Source organism: Sphaerodactylus townsendi, linkage group LG15 (genome assembly GCF_021028975.2).
Source record: "Sphaerodactylus townsendi isolate TG3544 linkage group LG15, MPM_Stown_v2.3, whole genome shotgun sequence".
Lineage (NCBI taxonomy): Eukaryota > Metazoa > Chordata > Lepidosauria > Squamata > Sphaerodactylidae > Sphaerodactylus > Sphaerodactylus townsendi.
In genome coordinates this window covers 40,051,182-40,069,203 of record NC_059439.1, presented here as the reverse complement: position 1 = coordinate 40,069,203, position 18,022 = coordinate 40,051,182, and the positions used below count along the sequence as shown (strand labels likewise).

Below are 18,022 nucleotides of genomic sequence, written 5' to 3'. Positions count from 1 at the left end.
GGTGCTGCCCGACAAACGTGGATGAAGCAGAGCAGAAAATGTAAAGCATCCAACCAAAATGCAAAACCACCACGCAGGGCAGCTGCTGCCGGACTCAGCCCAGCGCAGCCCTGAATGAAAAGGTCTTCCTCTCCCCTCCGGATGGGGACGGGGCGCTTCCCAGACCGTGGGGCTGCCACTGACACGGCCTCCTCCTCCTCCTCCTGTTCAGCAGGGCCCTGGGCCAATGCCACTAGAGGGGGCTCGTGGTTCCCCTGCCACCCCTCCCACGAACTCCATGACCACTGCCTGGGCAGAGAACCCTGGGGTGGGGGGCAACCGTCCAGGCCTGCCCACTCATCCCCAAATCTGGGGCTCTCACCATTGGGCCCTTTCTCCTCATGAGCAACCGACCCCTTCCCTGCTGTGACTTTGGGTCCCATCCCACCCTCTGGGGTACCGGCAAGAGACGGCCTGGTTCCCTCTCTTTCAGGGAGCTGAAGGGGGCCACACGGGGGGCCCTCCCCCTGTCAGGGCGGGGATTTGTTTTTGTTTTCCCCAACACGATATTCTAATAGCACTCCAAGCACCAGCTGGACGGGTTTGACGATTACTCAGGAGCGTGCAGCCCTGCGGGCTACCCCAGTCGACTCCTGCGCTGACCTTCCCCACTTCTTGATGTGGGAAGAAAGCCCCCTCCCCGTTTTTGATTGAGCAGGACCTGCAGGTGGAATGGTGGGAAGGGCCTACCTTGCAGGGGGGGGGTGTTCTCTTCCCCAAACCTTTCTTAAGCTGCCTTCTGCCTCATACGTCCTCTTCCTCCCCGAGTGCACCGCCTGTGCCTCTGCTTCCCACCCACTGATCCCACACTCCTCCTGACCTCCAGCCGGCTCAGCAGCAGGAAGCCATCTGGTTTTGCCACCCTCATGAGCTCCAGTTCCCAGCCAGTCCGGCTTGAAGCGTCAAACCGGCTTCCAAACGGTTTCAGTGCGAAGTGCAGCTCTGCCCCAGATCCACAGGATCTGGTCTGAATTGTTGGACTGGCCAAAACTCCTGGAGAGGATCTGGGCATTCTGGCCCAGGGACCCGGGTGAAAGCACTGCTACAAAATGGCAGCTGGGGGGGGGGGGGGGGGTCTACCTACTCCCACAGGAAGATGAGCTACAGGACAGAGAGGGATCATTTTGAAAAGGGTACTGGAAGGGGAGCTGGGAGCCAAAGGGGAAACAGAGGCCAAGTCTTGGGGCAGCTGCCTCCAAAGCAAGCATGGCACTGACCTGGACAGCAAATTGCATCTCCAGGAGGCCAGTCCCGGAGGCCTGTAGAACCCTGCTTCCTGGGAATGCTTGGCAGAGGCAGGTATGGTGTCAGTATGGATCCTTTGGGGCTTATAGGTGGTGTGTTGGGACCCTGCTCTAAAGCATTGGGCAAACAGGAAGGGGGGGTGTATTTGTTTGCAGGGTGAGCGTGGAGTTCCCTCTTGTCCTCAGCTGGTAGCCTTGCTCAGGAGACTATTCTAAAAAAAATTCCCAGGGGGTGGGGAGGAGCATGTCTCTGCTGCAGCAAAAACAAGCAAGAGAGTCTTCGACACTTTTAAAAGCAGGGCTTTGCCATCCCCTCACTGATAGCACATCAGAACCTACATCCCAAAAGGGACCGGGCTCTGCCTTGTTGGGTGGCAGGTGCTGGTGGCATCTGATCCGGCGCCCGTAGGGTGAGGAGTTGGGCCTGGGAAATAAACATCAAGAAGGAAATGCAGGGGGGGGGGGGGTCAGGAATACACTTGAGGGTTGTCGTTCCCTCCCACACCCCATTTGAAGATCGAACTAGACCCTCCAAGATTTTGCCTCCATCAACTGTTTAGGAGCAGCAGAGTCCTGCAGGATTTGTTCATTAAAAGGGTGATTCTCGACCTTCAATTCTGATCATACAAAACAGTAGGGAAGATTCCCCAGCAAACTTTATCCAACAAACCAGACAGAAAATCTGTGGAGACCTTTATCTGTGACGGAGAAAAGAGATTGTTCTCTTTATTGAACAAGACAGAATAATCAACAAATAAGAATTAGCCCTCACGATCACTGTGAAAATGAATATGCCAACATAACATTCCCAGCGTTAGGTGTTCCCCAGTGATTCGGCCATTGAAAGCCTTCGACAATACATTCCTTGCATTGCTTAGTCGTTATAGCAAGTAATAGCAGAAAATCCAATCTCGCTTTTGTCCCTTGCTTTTGGGACTTCACAAAAACCCCAAGTTTAATACCCAAAATCTCCACTTTATTAGATCTTCTGAGACTTCTGTCAGATTAATCTGATCTGCTTGTACTGTAGTACATAGTTATAGAGAAAATGTCGTCACTTCTTTTTCCCTAGGGTCTGTTCTATTATAATAATGTGATTGTTATCTAAATAAATTCATAAGTAAATATGATGAGATAATCAACACAGTTGCAGATGAGCCAATGAGCAGGTGCATATGATTTGCTTCTGCAATAGTTTTTTGTTTTTTGTTTGTGAGACTTACTATACCTTACACCCCGAAGAATCTAGGTGATTGTACAATAGAACAAAATACCATTAAAACATAACATTACAATATATGATAAGAAACCAGAAATAATTTAACACAACAAAGCAGATAACAAAGAGCCAACGGCAGATGACTAAAACCACCTACCCCGCCCCCCAGGACTGGGCACAACAATAAGCTGACAACTAGATGTGATGGTATACGAGGATGGCCGGGGCGTATCAGAGACCAGCCTCCCAAAGCCAGTAAAAAACAACTCCGTTTTTCAGGCCCTGTGAACTGTCCAAGGTCCTGCAGGGCCCTGATGGCCAAAGGGAGTGTTCCACCAGGCAGGGGCCAAGGCAGTAAAGGCCCTGGCCCAGGTGGAGGCCAGTTGTATCATTGAGGGGCCAGGGACCACCAGTAGGTTTGCCTCCGCAGATCACAGAGGCCGAGTAGGGACATAGGAACCAGAGGTATATCTAATTTACTAGATTACCACCTCATTATAGCACTAAAATACTTTCCCTGGGATTTTCCTGGGAAGCCTTGCAAATGCTGCCTTCTGAAATCTTCTCTCTCTCAATTAAAAAGTGACTGCTAGATCAAAGTTTCAAGTTCTGCAGGACAAGGCAAAGCAATTGCTCCCCCCTCTTGCAACATCAGAATTTAAAATCAATCACATGGCAGATTATTTGAGTTTGCTTCAGGAACAAGCATAGATGGATAATCACTGGGGCTCATTGTATCCTTCCTTGCTCTATGCTGCAAGGGAAGGTTCAAAGAATGCGACCTGCAAGAGCAGAAATGTCCCCATTGTACCACAGCAGTACAAACTATGGAACATATGTTGCTTGACTGCCCCCCCCAAATAAGAGGGATCTAGGACCAGACTTTTTTGCTCTTTGTCCCGTAATCTTTAATGAATACTCTGCTGTGTGGGGAAAGTGCGTTCTACTAAACAATTCTGCCTCGAGATTTTAGCGCTTTTTGTAGCTAGGTTCCATATAGAAACTTTGAAATGATTACCTGCGATGGTTCTCATGTATGGGATACTTGTTTGGACAATGTTGGCTGTTATGTAGTTCTATGCCTAATAAAGGTTTATCTATCTATCTATCTATCCATCTATCCATCTATCCATCTATCCAAGCACTTTAACATGAACCCCTGGATTCGATTTTGGCCTCCTGTCAGGTAAGAAGGCCCCTCTCCACCCTTAACCTCTGCTAAAAAGCAGCTCATTTAACTTTTCTGTCACTGCTTCAGTTAACTATCAGAGGAGAAAAGCTCCTCTAAGCAAGCAAAGTGCCTGAACTTTTCTTTGCTTGCAAAAACAGCCAGAAACAGTTAGTGGTGTCAGAGCATCACGACCCTTTTCTTCCTCCGGAGACCCTGGAGAATATCTGTCAGTCTGAGCAGACAACACGGACCACCAGTCTGACTCAGCAGGGCTGACCTCGTGGGTCTCCGGGACCTTCTTGGCCTCTCAGTGAGAAACACAGGTGGTAAAATAAACATTCAGGCTGGATTCTCAAAAACTGAAGTAGGAAGTGCAAGTAGAGCTGGGACCCAACTCCAGCCTCGCTCCCTTTCAGGGCCAGTTCCAGAGGCGTTCCTCCCATTGGGCTTAAGGTGGAGGCAGCTGCCCCGGAAGCCTCCTTGGGGTGGAGTGACAAAATTGCAGGCTCATTTGTGGGGGACTTTGTATTTTCAGTGTTTTTTTTCGTTTTGGCCTGCAGCCAGGCGCGAATTTCAACCTAGCAGCACACCAAAAATTTCAGGGACTGGGAAGACTCTCCTTATGATATGACCTGGGTTTGGTGAGATTTGGTTTAGGACTCCCAAGAGAGTGCCCCCCGTCCCCATTGTTTCCAATGGGAGCTAATAGGAGATGGGAGCTACGCTTTGAGGTCCATAACTTTGGACCCCTGAACCAAACTTCACCAAACCTGGGTGGTATCATCCTTTCGGTCTCACGAAGATCTCTAGAGAAATTTTGAACTGCTATCCTAATAATTGCACCCCTGACAACAGGCACCCCCTAAATTTCCCCAGATTCTCTTTTCAGATCCACTCTCTGACGGACTCAGCAGGAGGCGGCCTCGTGGGTATCCGAGACCTTCTTGGCGTCTCACTGAGAAACGCAGGTGGTAAAATAAACATTCACGGCTGGATTCTCAAAAACTGAAGTAGGAAGTGCAAGTAAAGAGCTGGGAACCAACTCCAGCCTCGCCCCCTTCCAAAGGCCAGCCCGGTTCCCATTCCTTGGCCTGGTTTCACTCTTAGTCTCTTGACCTTAAGAAACGTGGGGGGGGGGGTATAGTAGGAGTGCCCGCCCTTGCATGTGCTTCTTCCCCTTCTCAGGGCCTGACTCCTTCCCCACGGGTCTGGAAGAGAGGTTTCCGGGTTGGGGGGAGGGGAGGTCCTCTTCCTCAACACAGAGTGGCCGGTGCTGCCAGATATTCTCAGCAACCCCCCCCCCCGCCTCCTGCTCCATGGCCCTCCGCCTCTGCCTCCCCCGTAGTGGCCCCCTCCTCCTGCCCCCCCCACAGGACCTCCCAGCCGAATAGCTCCTCCTGCCCTTGCTCCTCCCCGTCCACAGGGCCAGAGAGGGAGGCTGACTAGAGTCCCCAGCTGACGACAGGCCTCCAGCAGCAGCAGTCCCTGCAGAAACGGCCCCCTCCTCCTTCTCCCGGCTGGACTCTTCCGCCTCTATGGCCCCGACGGCCAATCAAGCGGGAGGTGGAGGTGTCGTGTCGTCCTAACGATAGGAAGGATCGATATAACGACGCTGCTGAGCTCAGGAAAAGAAGAGGAAGCGCTGCTGCCCCCTGGTGGAGCTGGCCTCTTACTGCAAGGCCTTTGCAGCCCTGGTCTTTGTCGCCCCCTGCTGGGGTCTTCAGCCCCATGCATGCATCCCCTTCCCGGGACCAGAACTCCCCGCCCTCCGCCTCCCTCCCTCCACCCACCCACCCAGCAGCTTCCCGAAACGGCACCGCCGGCAGCAGCCCCCTCCCCCACTCCAAGAACAGGGCTGCTGCTGGAAGACTGGACTCTGGGACGACACTCCTGCCACGGGTTACTCTCTCAAAGGACTCCGCTTTCACGCAAACTGTCAGCCCCAGTGGTCGGGAGGCCGACCTTTCCCTCCCCGCCCCGCCACTCCCGGACCCGCCCCTGAGCCTGCCGTCGTTACAGAACGGTCAGTGGCCGTTGCATGACGTGTGGCCGTTATAACGATCGCTATAACGATCGTTATAAGGATGGCAGTTACCCTTATGACAGCGATGGGTGTTATAACGATCATTATAACACCCATCACTGTCATAAGGGTCACAACCTTCGCTATAACGATCGCTATAACGATGGCTGTGACCCGACAGCAATGGTTGTGACCCTTATGACAGCAATGGCCATTATAGCGATGGTTGTGACCCTTATGATAGTGATGGGTATTATAATGATAGTTATAACGTGGTTGTGACCCTTATGACAGCAATGGCCTGGGTGCAATGATGGCAGAGGCGTTCTAGGACAGCAGGCTCAGGGGCGTGGGGGGGGGGGGGGGGGGGTCAGCTCTCCCGAGCACTGTGGAGTCAGATGCTGCTCAGCTACTGCAGCCGATCAGGAGGAAGGAGTGTCAGGAGGAGGTTCTCGGAACAGTCCAGGTCTCCCCCCGGCAGGCTTTGCAGCTGGACACCACAGTTCAAGGCCAGTCAGGCCCCAGAGGCATGGAAACCTCCCCGTGGGGGGAGCCGGGAGAGAAGCGTGAGTGGCCCAAGGACAGGTGGCCTTGGGTTGGGGGCCCCCTACTGTGGGCTCTCCCTGTTAGGAGGCCTGTTATTATGGGGTCCTTTCGGTTTTTTAAAATTCTCTTTCAGTTTTAAACACTCCCCCAGTCGACTCCTGCGCTGACCTTCCCCACTTCTTCTTTTTTTTAATAATTCACTTTTATTAATAAATTAAAATACATTACAACAGTAGATCACTTATATTATACATGAAGAAAAACTTACGTGTATAGTTGTACATACTTTCTCTTTACAATCTATATGGGCATAATTCTTATAACCTCTCTTCTTTGTATCTTCTTCTGTAAAAGATAATGCAATGCAATCCCACATCCATAAGAATATAAATTTTTCCAACCATTCTTCTAGAGATGGAACCTTCTTTAATTTCCAGTTGGCTGCAATTAGTAACCTTACCACCGTAAGGTAAGTAATAAGCTTAGTATGGTTGGAGTTCTTTTGGTATATAACCCCAACAAATATGTTCTGCTCTTCCCAAGCCTTTCACCCAAGCTGCCTTCTGCCTCGCTGTCCTCTTCCTGGCCGGGTGCACCGCCTGTGCCTCTGCTTCCCACCCCACCCTGATCCCACACTCCTCTGAACCTCCAACCGGCTCAGCAACGGAAGCCGTCTGGTTTCCTGCCTTCCCTCATGAGCTCCAGTTCCCAGCAGAACCCGGCAAGCGTCAAACCGGCTTCCAAACGGTTTCAGTGCGAAGTGCAGCTCCGCCCCAGGTCAACAAGATCTAGTCCAGCGGTCTGCAACCTACGGCTCTCCAGGTGTTCATGGACTACAATCCCCATCAGCCCCTGCCAGCATGGCCAATTGGATCTGGTCTGAATTGCTTGCCCTCTTCTGGGCACGGCTCCTTTCCCACGTGTCTGGAAGAGAGGTTTCTGCCGGGTTGGGGGGGGGGGGAGGGAGGGGAGGTCCTCTTCCTCAACACAGAACTGGCCGGTGCTGCCCGATATTCTCAGCCACCTGCTCCACCTTCTGCAGCTGCCGAAGTAGACTTTGAACGCTGGATCACGGCACTTTCTGACTTGTGGCTCTGCCAATAATTCTGACACCTCAAGCAACAGAAGAGAGACTCTTGCGGAGCACGTGGACATGGCACACAGGAGGAGGGGCCGAGTTAGCAGCAGGCATGGCAGACATGTGAGGGGGGAGGGCTTGGGGTGGAAATTGGGGTCTTCTGCTCCCCCCTCTCCGTGTGTGGCATGGGGGAGGATTCGGCAGCTCCCTCTCCCCGGAAACAGCTGCCTCTTGCATGCGGCCCCAGGGCAGGGCGACTGATGCCTGCAAGCCAATGGGCAGTTTATTCTTAGAAGGGGAAGAGGCGTCCAGTTTTGTTGCTGCGGGCCAGGCGAAGAGGCTGTGGCAGGCCAGGAGGACCTTTGCCACGGCCGCTGGAGCCAGGAGGTCTGGCCTAAAATGTCCTCTGGGCACAGGCAGCCAACGCTTCTCACAGGTGGGAGGTGAAACCCACCCCCATGAAGCCTCTGTTAAAGGGGCAGGACAGTTTTTGAGACCCAGCTGGCAGCCCCCTTTTCTGCGGGGGGGAGGGGAATTTGGCAGGTCAAACAGGAGATAGCCAGGGGCACAAACCAGAGGCTGTTGGGCAGGTGAATATGAATGGGGTCAGAATGAATGAGGGGCTTGTGGAGAGGAGAAGCCCGGCTGGTGGTGGGTTCTCTGAGGAAGGCGTCCAAACCGAGGGAAACCAGATCTGGCATTTTGGAAGAGATGTGAAGAAGCTGCATTGAGTGACTCCTTCAGTTACACTTTCCTAGCTATGACTACAGGTGGGTCACAAAACATAGAAAGAGGCAGGCTGCAGGCAGCATCACGAAAGCCTCCGATAGACTGACCAATAGCTAATCAATAGTACGGTCTCAGAATCCTGTTTGCACACAAACAGATGTCAACCCTTCAGTGACTGGTTGCGACAGACGCTTGCAAATTGCAACAGCCCAGGGCATGAAACACCCCCCTCCTCTTCTCCCCCCCGCCCCCCAGGCGAAAGGGTGCCTCCGGACACTTTCCCTTCTTGGCAGAAACCTCCCAGGCATCCGGAGACACCGGACAGCTGCAGGAAGTGGCCCTCCCGGAGGGCTAAGCCCTGAAAGCGAACACCAAGCTGGGGGGCGGGGGGAAGGCCTGCTGAACAGCCCCTCCCCCTCCCCAGAGCCTGCTGCTGCTGCAAGGAGCCAGCCCCAGAGAGGCTGCCATGGGACCCCCAAGGAAGCTATGGCTGGGGGTGCTGGTCTGCTGGGGGACACTCCGTAAGGAAGGGAGGGCTGGGGGCGGGGGTGGGCGGGGAGAAGGGCTGGTTTCCAGGGCTTCCCCTGCAGGGGGTCTTCTTGGCGGGTCTAAAGGGGGTCTTCTCCCCTGGCCCCCCACCCTTCAGGGCTCCTGGAGGCCAACGAAGACGCCCGGCTCTTCGACACTCTGTTTGCCAACTACGACAAGAGCCGCCGGCCTGTGCGCCAAGCGGAAGAGGTGGTGGAAGTCTCCATCAAGCTGACCCTCACCAACCTCATCTCACTGGTAAGGGGGTGGAGTCCCCCCCCCCCCGCACTCCAGCCTGGCTTCTGAGGGGCTGCCCAAATCACCTCCCGGGGGTGGGTGGGAGCCCGTGGGCAAGTGGCCCCTGAACCTCTCCCCAGGGAGAAGGGCCAGTTCAAGCACAGGCTTCCCTCCACAGAACGAGAAGGAAGAGACGCTCACCACCAACGTCTGGATCACACAAGTAAGCGCCCCCCCTGCCCATCGCCAGCCCTGCTTCTCGGGGGCAGCAGCAGCAGCAGCAGCAGCAGCAGCCTCCCCAACTCTCCCCTGCCTGGGGGGCCGTGGGGGTCCCCAGGAATCCCAGCTGGCCGTGGGCAGAAGGGCCACACGACTGGGGCAGCTCCAGCCTCTCTCCCACCCCCGCTCAAGACTCTCTTTGCCCTCAGGAGTGGCACGATTACCGCCTGGACTATGCCAGTGAAGATTTCGGTGGGGTTTCTGCCCTCCAGGTCCCTGCAGACCAGGTCTGGCTGCCGGACATTGTCCTGGAGAACAAGTGAGTCGAGGGGGCTGGGGGAGGGCCAGAGGGGTGGCCCCACAATGGGAGATGCTTCCCGGCACACCTCCAGACGCCAGCCCCAACAGCTGCCGCTTCTCTTCTGTCCACTCCCCCCCCCTCCCCTGGAAGCATCGATGGCCAGTTTGAAGTGGCTTATTTCTCCAACGTCCTGATCTACCCGGGGGGGTACATGTACTGGCTGCCGCCGGCCATCTTCCGAAGCACCTGCTCCATCGCGGTGACCTTCTTCCCGTTTGACTGGCAGAACTGTTCCCTCGTCTTTCGGTGAGAGCGAGCGCAGGGCTGGCGTGCAGCTGCTCCTGGGGTGGGGCCGGGCAGTACTGGAGCCTGTGCTCAGGGACGGGCCCCGAGGACCCCCGGGGGCTGCGTAGTTGGCAAACAGTGCTTCTGAGTGACAGCTCAGGCAGGAGAGCCCCCACCCGGCCTTCCTCTCCCACAGGTCCCAAACGTACAATGCCGACGAGGTGCAGCTGACCTTCGGCCTGGACGACGACGGAAACCCCCTGCAGGCGGTCCACATTGACCCTGAAGCCTTCACGGGTAGGCCCCGGGGGCGCCACTCATTTGCTCATGGGGAGGGGCAGAGGGACTCGTGGATTGCCACTCCATCTAGAATGGAATGGCAGCAGACCTGAGTGCCCTTTGACCCCGCCCAGCAGCTTGGCGTGTTTAGGAGCCACCTTCCAGCTGCAGCTGCCAAAAAAGAATCACCACACCTGGCTGTAAGTAGTTCATGAATCAGTGCCGTTAGAGGGCGCAGTGAGTCTTTTTGGTAGTTGCAACTACACTGTACTCTCCCTGTTGGATTTCTAGCTGTTTCTGGGCTGCCTGGGCCTCCTGCCCCCCCTGTCTGCTTAGTGCTTGTTCTTCAGCCCCCACCTGGTCTACTCAGCCCCACGGCTGGTTGCCCTGAGAAACGCTGACAGGCAGAGAAACAGGTCTGGGAGGGGCTGGGGCTCAGGGGCGGAGCCTTTGCATGGCGCTCAGAAGATGACCGGTTGGATCCTGGAGAGCGGCTATTTTGTGTGTTTGCGTCTCCCGCACACGGTCACAGCAGAGCTCAGGGCAGCTGACAACGCGACTAAAATTCAACCAATTAAAGCATTGAATCCTGAGGTCATGTGAATCTAAAACCCAGCAAACCCTATTACACAGGGGCGTAATGCCCATTGGGCAAGGTGGGCAGCTGCCCAGGGCACCACCTTGTGGGGGGCATCAAAATGCAGGGTTCGTTTTTGGGTATTTTAGTGGTTTTCCATTTTTGGCCTGCAGGGGGCGCGGTTTTTAGGCTAGCAGCACCAAAATTTCAGCGTATCATCAGGAGACTGTCCTTATGCTACCCCCCAAGTTTGGTGAGGTTTGGTTCAGGGAGTCCAAAGTTATGGACTCCCAAAGGGGGTCCCCCTATCCCCCATTGTTTCCAATGGGAGGCAATAGGAGATGGGGCTACAGTTTTGAGGGTCCATAACTTTGGCCCCCCTGAACCAAACTACACCAAACCTGGGGGGTATCATCAGGGCAGTCTCCTGATGAGACCCTGAAAGTTTTGAGACTGTGCCTTCAGAAATGTGCCCCCCCCCCCCCCAGCCTGCAACCCCCATTGACAGCAATGCAGAAAACTCAATGCAGAACAAAGATTCTTGGGCAAATTTCTGGGATGTTCCTGCAGGGGGTGCATTTTTGGATGTATCGGCACCAAAACTTCAGGGTATCATCTGGGGACTGTCATGATGGCACCCCCCCCCCCCCAAGTTTGGCGCAGCTTGGTTCAGGGGGTCCAAAGTTATGGACCCTCAAAAGAGTAGCCCCAACTCCTTAGCAAAGAATGGGGGATGGGGCACCCCCTTTGGGAGTCCATAACTTTGGGCTCCTTGAACCAAACCTCACCAAACCTGGGGGTAGCATAAGGACAGTCTCCTGATGATGCACTGAAATTGTGGTGCTGATATGTCTAAAAATGCACCCCCTTCAGGCACCAATGTCCTGGTGCAAACAAAAATTGGTCGTGGTGGGGTGGCTGCCCATGGGGGGGGGGGGGGCATCCAACTTGGTTTTGCCCAGGGCTACAGTTTGCCTCGTTACGCCCCTGCTATTACATCTACCACTGTGGCAGATGACGGGCCAAGAGACTGAGCTTTGTGCCCCTGCACCCAGCCTGCAGGCATGCGCCCACCCACCCACCCACGCGCCCACCCACTCTCTCTCCCTCCCCCCGCACAGAGAATGGCGAGTGGGCCATCCAGCACCGCCCGGCCCGCAAAGTGCTGGCCGCTGGGATCGAGGCCCCCGGCTACTCAGAGATGCACTTCTTCCTCATCATCCAGCGCAAGCCGCTCTTCTACATCATCAACATCATCATCCCCTGCGTGCTCATCTCCTCCCTGGTGGTGCTCGTCTACTTCCTGCCCGCCGAGGGTGAAGTCCGCTGGGGGAGGGGGGAGGGGCAGACAGTGGGGGGGGGGCTTGCACGAGCTGAGCACGGGGGGGGGGGGTTGGTGCAAGCCACGTGGGGGCAGGTCACATTACAGGAGAACCAGTTTGGCTGGCAGCTGCAGGAGGGACTATTGGGACGAGCGGTCAGGCCCTGCATCTGAGGCCAAGCAAGACTCTGAAACCAACCCGAGAGGCCAGACTCCCCCGCCTGACACCAGCCCTGAGGAGAATGCAGAGACACAGCCCCCTTCAGACGCAGCTGGTAGGGCAGAGGTCCTGAGGACTGGCGCCCCGGAGCATGTGTCAGAGGGCAGCCATGTTGGTCTGCTGTGGAAGAGCTGGATTCGAGTCCAACCAGAGGCGTAGCTACCATGGGGACATCCGGGGACAAGTGCCCCGGGCGCCACCTTGTGGTGGGCGCAAAAATTGCAGGTTCGTTAGTGGCTTTTTCTATTTTTCAGGGTTTTTCCCATGTTTGGCCTGCAGGGGGCGCAGTTTTTAGGCTAGCAGCACCAAACTTTCAGACTATTGTCAGGTGACTCTCCTGATGATACCAGCCAAGTTTGGTGCAGTTTGGTTCAGGGGGTCCAAAGCTATGGACCCCCAAAATGGGTGACCCCATACTCCATTATTTCCAATGGGAGCTAATAGTAAACGGGGCTACCATTTTGAGGGTCCATAACTTTGGACCCTCTGAATCAAACTTCACTAAACCTAGGTGGTATCATAAGGATAGTCTCCTGCTGATACCACCCAGGTTTGGTGAAGGTTGGTTCAGGGGGTCCAAAGTTATGGACCCCCAAAAGGGGTGCTCCATCCTCCATTGTTTCCAATGGGAGCTAATGGTAGATGGGGCTACCCTTTTGAGGGTCCATAACTTTGGGCTTCCTGAACCAAACTTCACTAAACCTGGGTGGTTTAATCAGGAGAGTCTTCTGAAGATAGCCTAAAAGTTTGGTACTGTTAGCTTAAACATTGCTCCCTTAACAGGCACCCTCAAATTTTCCCCAGGTTCTCTCTTTAAATCCACCTCCTTTGGAGTGGATTTAAAGGGAGAATCTGGGCTCCCTAGATTAAAAAAAAACATTAAAAGTATTGTTGAAGGCTTTCAAAAACCAGATTCAACTGGTAGTTGTGAGTTTTACAGGCTGTGTAGCCATGGTCTGATAGATCTTGTTCCTAACATTTCGCCTGCATCTGTGGCTGGCATCTTCAGAAGTGTATCACAGAGAGAAGTCTGTTATAAGAGAAGGCTGGACACAGTGTATAATAGACTTCTCTCTGTGATACACCTCTGAAAATGCCAGCCACAGATGCAGGTGAAACATTAGGAACAAGATACACCAGACCACGGCCACACAGCCCAGAAAACCCACAATAACCAACATTGAAAATGATGCAGTTTGGGGTGGGGAATCTACCCTGAAACAGCATCACTTTCAATATTTTTTAAACTAGGGAGCCCAGAGTATCCCCTTAAGGTGGATTTAAAAGGAGAATCTGGGCTCTGTAGTTTAAACAACATTAAAAGTGATGCTGTTTCAGGGTGGATTCCCCGCCTTCAAAAAATAGCATCACTTTCAATGTTGTTTAAACTAGGGAGCCCTGGGTGTGTTCAGATTTGTGTGTTGGGGCATGTTCTATAATGCAATGGTGACTTTGAGATGACCTGGTGCAAAAAATGTTGTTTGGTCGTGGTGGGGGAGGGATGCTGCCCAAATGGGGGGGGGCGCAAAACTCAGATTTTGCCCCGGGCTCCATTTACCCTAGCTACACCCCTGAGTCCAACCACACCTCAGAGAACCACCAGATTTCTGAGGCAGGATCTTTCCACAGCCAAACCTGCCTTTGTCCCTTTGGCTTGAGAAACTTGTATCCTGAGCACTTTGTCAGGCCCGGAGGTGCCTCTGAGCACGTGCAGACAGGGCGAAGGAGAGGGAGGGGGACCCTGGGCTCCGCTGCTTCCTCAGCCCTGTTTGTGTCCACAGCTGGGGGGCAGAAGTGCACCGTCAGCATCTCTGTGCTGCTGGCCCAGACGGTCTTCCTGTTCCTGATCGCCCAGAAGGTTCCAGAAACGTCGCTCAGCGTCCCCCTCATTGGCAAGTGAGCCTCAGTCAGCAGTGCCCAGACCCTCTGGTTCCTGGGGGGGGGGAGGTGGAAATGGGCAAGGGGGAGAAGCTGAGACGCCCCGAGCAAGCAGAGGGTCCTGGACGCTGGGATTCTCGAGAGGTGCAGGAGTAGTTCACAAATCAGGGCCATTAGAGGGTGCAGTGAGTCTTTTTGGTAGTTGCAACTACACTGTACTCTACCTGTTGGATTTCTAGCTGTTTCTGGGCTGCCTGGGCCTCCTGCCCCCTGCCTGCTTAGTGCTTGCTCTTCAGCCCCCACCTGGTCTACTCAGCCCCACGGCTGGTTGGCTGCAGGACTCGTCCATCAGCTGGGCCACTCTGGGCAGTTGGGGTCCCAAGGCAGCCCTGTTGTCCCCCAGGGGGCAGCGGGGGGGGAGGAATCTAGCTCCCTGTTTCCCTCCCCACAGAGCCTCTGACCTCTGCCTTGCTTGACCATGGCGGCGGGGGGTCATGCTGTGATCCAGGAGGTGGGGAGGGGAGCAGCAGCAGTTTTCCCCACAGTGGGGGAGAGGGCAAGGTGTGGGCAGGAAGCAGCTCCGAGACCCCCACCCCCACCCCCGGTGCTGGCCGTGGAGGCATCGTGGATGAGAGAGCGCCCAGGCTCCAAGTGCCAGGCCAGTGGCAGTAATGGTAGAGTCCAGTGGTTAGAGCAGGGGTAGGGGGAAAAAATGGGGGAATGTCCTGTTTGGAACCTGCCGCTTCTGTCTTTCTTCTCCCGGTGGCAGGTACTTGATTTTTGTGATGGTCGTGGCCACCATCATCGTCACGAACTGCGTGATCGTCCTGAACGTCTCGCTGCGTTCCCCCAGCACCCACGTCATGTCGGAGCGGCTCAAACATGTGAGGAGGGGGGGCGGGGCAGGGGGCAGCCCCTCTGTCTCTGTGGCACCTGACCTCTCATTGGTCTGAAATGGGCGGGTCACATTGCATTTGCAGGTGGGCCCAGTCGCACCTGAGAGACCACCTCGGTCTTGGGGGGGGGGGGTATGAGCTTTTGCAAGTCAAGACTCCGTTTAAATTGAACTGTTTGAAGATGGGGACGTCTTTCGATTTGGACAGCAAATTGTGCTTTAAAAACCAAAATCTCATGATCATTTATTTATTGATTTTATTTTGTGCTCTATTTATATGTTTTGTTGTTCACCGCCCTGAGCCCTCCGGGGGAGGGCGGTATACAAGTATTATTATTATTATTATTATTATTATTATTATTATTATTATTATTATTATTATTATTATTATTATTATTATTATTCACATAACAACAAAGCACAAGTGTCTGGAATTCATCTCTGAATATCGAGTCCTTCCCAAGGACCTAGGATGTTAGAGGTATTTGCGTAGAATATGTGCAGTTCCTAGAAGTGCTGCTTTCTGCAGCAGGTGGATTGATGTTCTGTCCAAGTTTAGGCTTTCCAGATGTTTTTCAAGATTTCTTGGGATTCCTCCTAGAGCACCGACTACTAGTGGGATTACTGTTGTTCTTTTTTGCCACAATCGTTCAACTTCAATTTGTAGGTCCTATTATTATTATTATTACTATTACTACTACTACTATTATTATTATAACAATAACAAAACAACAACAACAAAACAACAACAACAAAACAACAACAACAACAACAACAACAACAACAATAATAATAATAATAATAATAATGGCTTGTTACTTGAAATGTCCTGCAGCCTGACCTTCCACCCCCACATTCTAAAATCTTCAGAACTTCCAATCCAAAGGCAAAATTAAAATACATTTATAAATTGCGATTGTGGAATATTCCAATCCCGAGTCAGACCGGTGGGATTTTGCTGCACAGACTGGCGTAGCTGACGGACTTTAGGTCAGCGCTGCGATCAGACTCAGCACATTCCGACAGCAAGTGAGAACCGTGCACAGAAAGGATAAGGCTGGCAAATCGGTAGGTTTCGGGGATGCACCAGACTCTTTCTTTCTCAGCGGGCAGAGTTGTGTCTGCCTGAAAGAACGGCTGCACTGAAGTCTCTCTCTCTGCACCAGAGCCTGCCTGCCCTAAAAACCTCTGGGAAAAGTGCAGCGAGGTAAAGCCAGGCTGTTCCTGTTTTGGCCCTGCTGTCATCACACACACCAGCGTGGTGTAGTCATTACGAGAAGAGGGACTCTGATCTGGTGAACTGTAGTTGATTCCCTGCTCTTCCACACAGTGGTGGGATCCAAAAATTTTAGTAACAGGTTCCCATGGTGGTGGGGTTCAAACAGTGGCGTAGCGCCAATGGAGCTGGGTGGGGCATGACGGGGGCGTGGCCGGGCATTCCGGGGGCAGGGCATTAATAATTTCTCTGTTACTGTAAAAAACTCTTACTGTAAAAAAAAGTTCCTAATTTCCAGCTGGTATCTTTCTGTCCATAATTTAAACTCATTCTAGCAAGTCCTATCGTCTGCTGCCAACAGAAACAACTACTTCTCCTCTAATTGACTGCCTGTCAAACACTTAATACTTTCAAATACTTAATTTTGTTTCTAGAAATCAAAAGAAGGAGACTTTCCTTCAACAAGGAACTTTACCATATTTCTAAAACATGTTTTTAAAACAGCCCAACAGGGAGAATTATCCCGTTTTCTACCTTCGCTAACCAGCCACAAAGGAAACAACAGGACTTCATGATTTGTGGACTTTCTAATGAAATTTCTAGAGGAAAAGCAGACCCAATTAGTCACCCCCTCTCGGCACACACAAATAATTAGTCACCCACTCTCGGGAACTGATGAGAACCTGCTGGATCCCACCTCTGCTTCCACATGAAGCCTGCTGGGTGACCTTGGGCCAGTCACAGTGCTCTCAGGACTCTCTCAGCCCCCCCCCCCCCCGCCTCACCAGGTGCCTGTTGTGGGGAGAGGAAGGGAAGGAGCTTGTGAACCACTTTAAGACTTCTGAAAGGGAGAGAAAAGCGGGGTATAAATCCAAGCTCCTCTCTGTTCTCCTTCTCCTGAGGATGCACCCCTGAGCTTCTTCCTTTGTGCCTGTAGAAAGCAAAAGCGTTGAAAGGTTCCCGAGGCCCTGAATTACTGGTTGGCGTAAGGATGCGAATGTCCTGTTGATTGGTTCTGGTGGGTTTCCCGGGGGGCTGTGTGGCCGTGGTCTGGTGGATCTTGTTCCTAACGTTTCGCCTGCATCTGTGGCTGGCATCTCCAGAGGTGTGTCACAGAGGGAAGTCTGTTTCACATGGTGTCCTGTTAATTGGGGCTGCCAGATCAGCAGGATTGACAGATGCCCAGGCAATGAGCCACCTGGAGCACCTCGGGGTTCTGCCCCCCCTCTCAAGGCTTCCTTCCCCTTCCTGCCAGGTATTCTTGGAGGTTCTTCCGCGGTACTTGGGCTCCACCTTGGAACCGGCAGGCGAAGACCCCTGGGATGCCCCCCAGGCCCGCCGACGCAGCTCCTTCGGGATCATGCTGAAGGCAGAGGAGTACATCCTGAAGAAGCCCCGGAGCGAGCTCCTCTTCGAGCGCCAGGGGCAGCGGCACGGGCTGCAGCGGGGACCCGGCTGCCGGATGACCCGTGAGGAGGGTGCTGGTGGGGTGGGGGCGCATCGGCAGGCAGGGGGCCCCGCCCAGGCTAGACTGCTACACGTTGCCTGTTGTAGCTGTAGGAGGCGGGGGGCCCCCTGGATTGTCACCAGCCACCTGGGTGGGTGGGTGGGTGGGGAGGATAACGCGGAGACAGTTCCTAGTGTTTTCACAGGCACTCATTGTGTTAGAGTTGGGGGGACACTCAGACACTACATAGTGAACCCCCCAATTAGGGCAGGAAGTTCAGAGCCAAAGGCTGTCCATCTCCTGCCTGAAAACCTTCCACAAGGGAAAGGGCCACGCGCTGCAGGCGTTTGGCTCCTCTGCTGTCAAACTGAGAGAACACTTTTCCCTGCGTGCCACTGAGGTTCATCCGTGGTTGTCTTGCACACAGATCTGGGGCAGCCCTGCAGGAACTTGCAAGGTGCAGCCAGGTCTTCCTGCGAGTAGGAACTGCTCAGACACCTCGGCTAGTTGTCCCCTGAACACTCTCCTCCTCCTCCTCCTCCTCCTCCTCCTCCTCCTCCTCCTCCTCCT

The 18,022-nt window shown here is 53.8% G+C and overlaps 1 protein-coding gene across 2 annotated transcripts in view; it reads left to right on the top strand.

Annotated features, from left to right (window-relative positions):
• Positions 1–8,487: 8,487 nt before the first annotated feature.
• The window catches only part of LOC125445016 (acetylcholine receptor subunit gamma-like), an 11,146-nt gene continuing 1,611 nt past the window's right edge, over positions 8,488–18,022 (top strand). The window contains exons 1-10 of one of the 2 annotated variants that reach the window (XM_048517827.1): positions 8,488–8,570; positions 8,696–8,835; positions 8,993–9,037; positions 9,243–9,352; positions 9,485–9,640; positions 9,816–9,916; positions 11,597–11,791; positions 13,798–13,912; positions 14,664–14,778; positions 17,261–17,474. In XM_048517827.1, coding sequence (XP_048373784.1) covers positions 8,516–8,570; positions 8,696–8,835; positions 8,993–9,037; positions 9,243–9,352; positions 9,485–9,640; positions 9,816–9,916; positions 11,597–11,791; positions 13,798–13,912; positions 14,664–14,778; positions 17,261–17,474 — 1,246 coding nt within the window. In that variant the 5' untranslated portion in view covers positions 8,488–8,515. The remainder of the gene's footprint in view (positions 8,571–8,695; positions 8,836–8,992; positions 9,038–9,242; positions 9,353–9,484; positions 9,641–9,815; positions 9,917–11,596; positions 11,792–13,797; positions 13,913–14,663; positions 14,779–17,260; positions 17,475–18,022) is intronic. The other variant, XM_048517828.1, reaches the window with a different exon arrangement.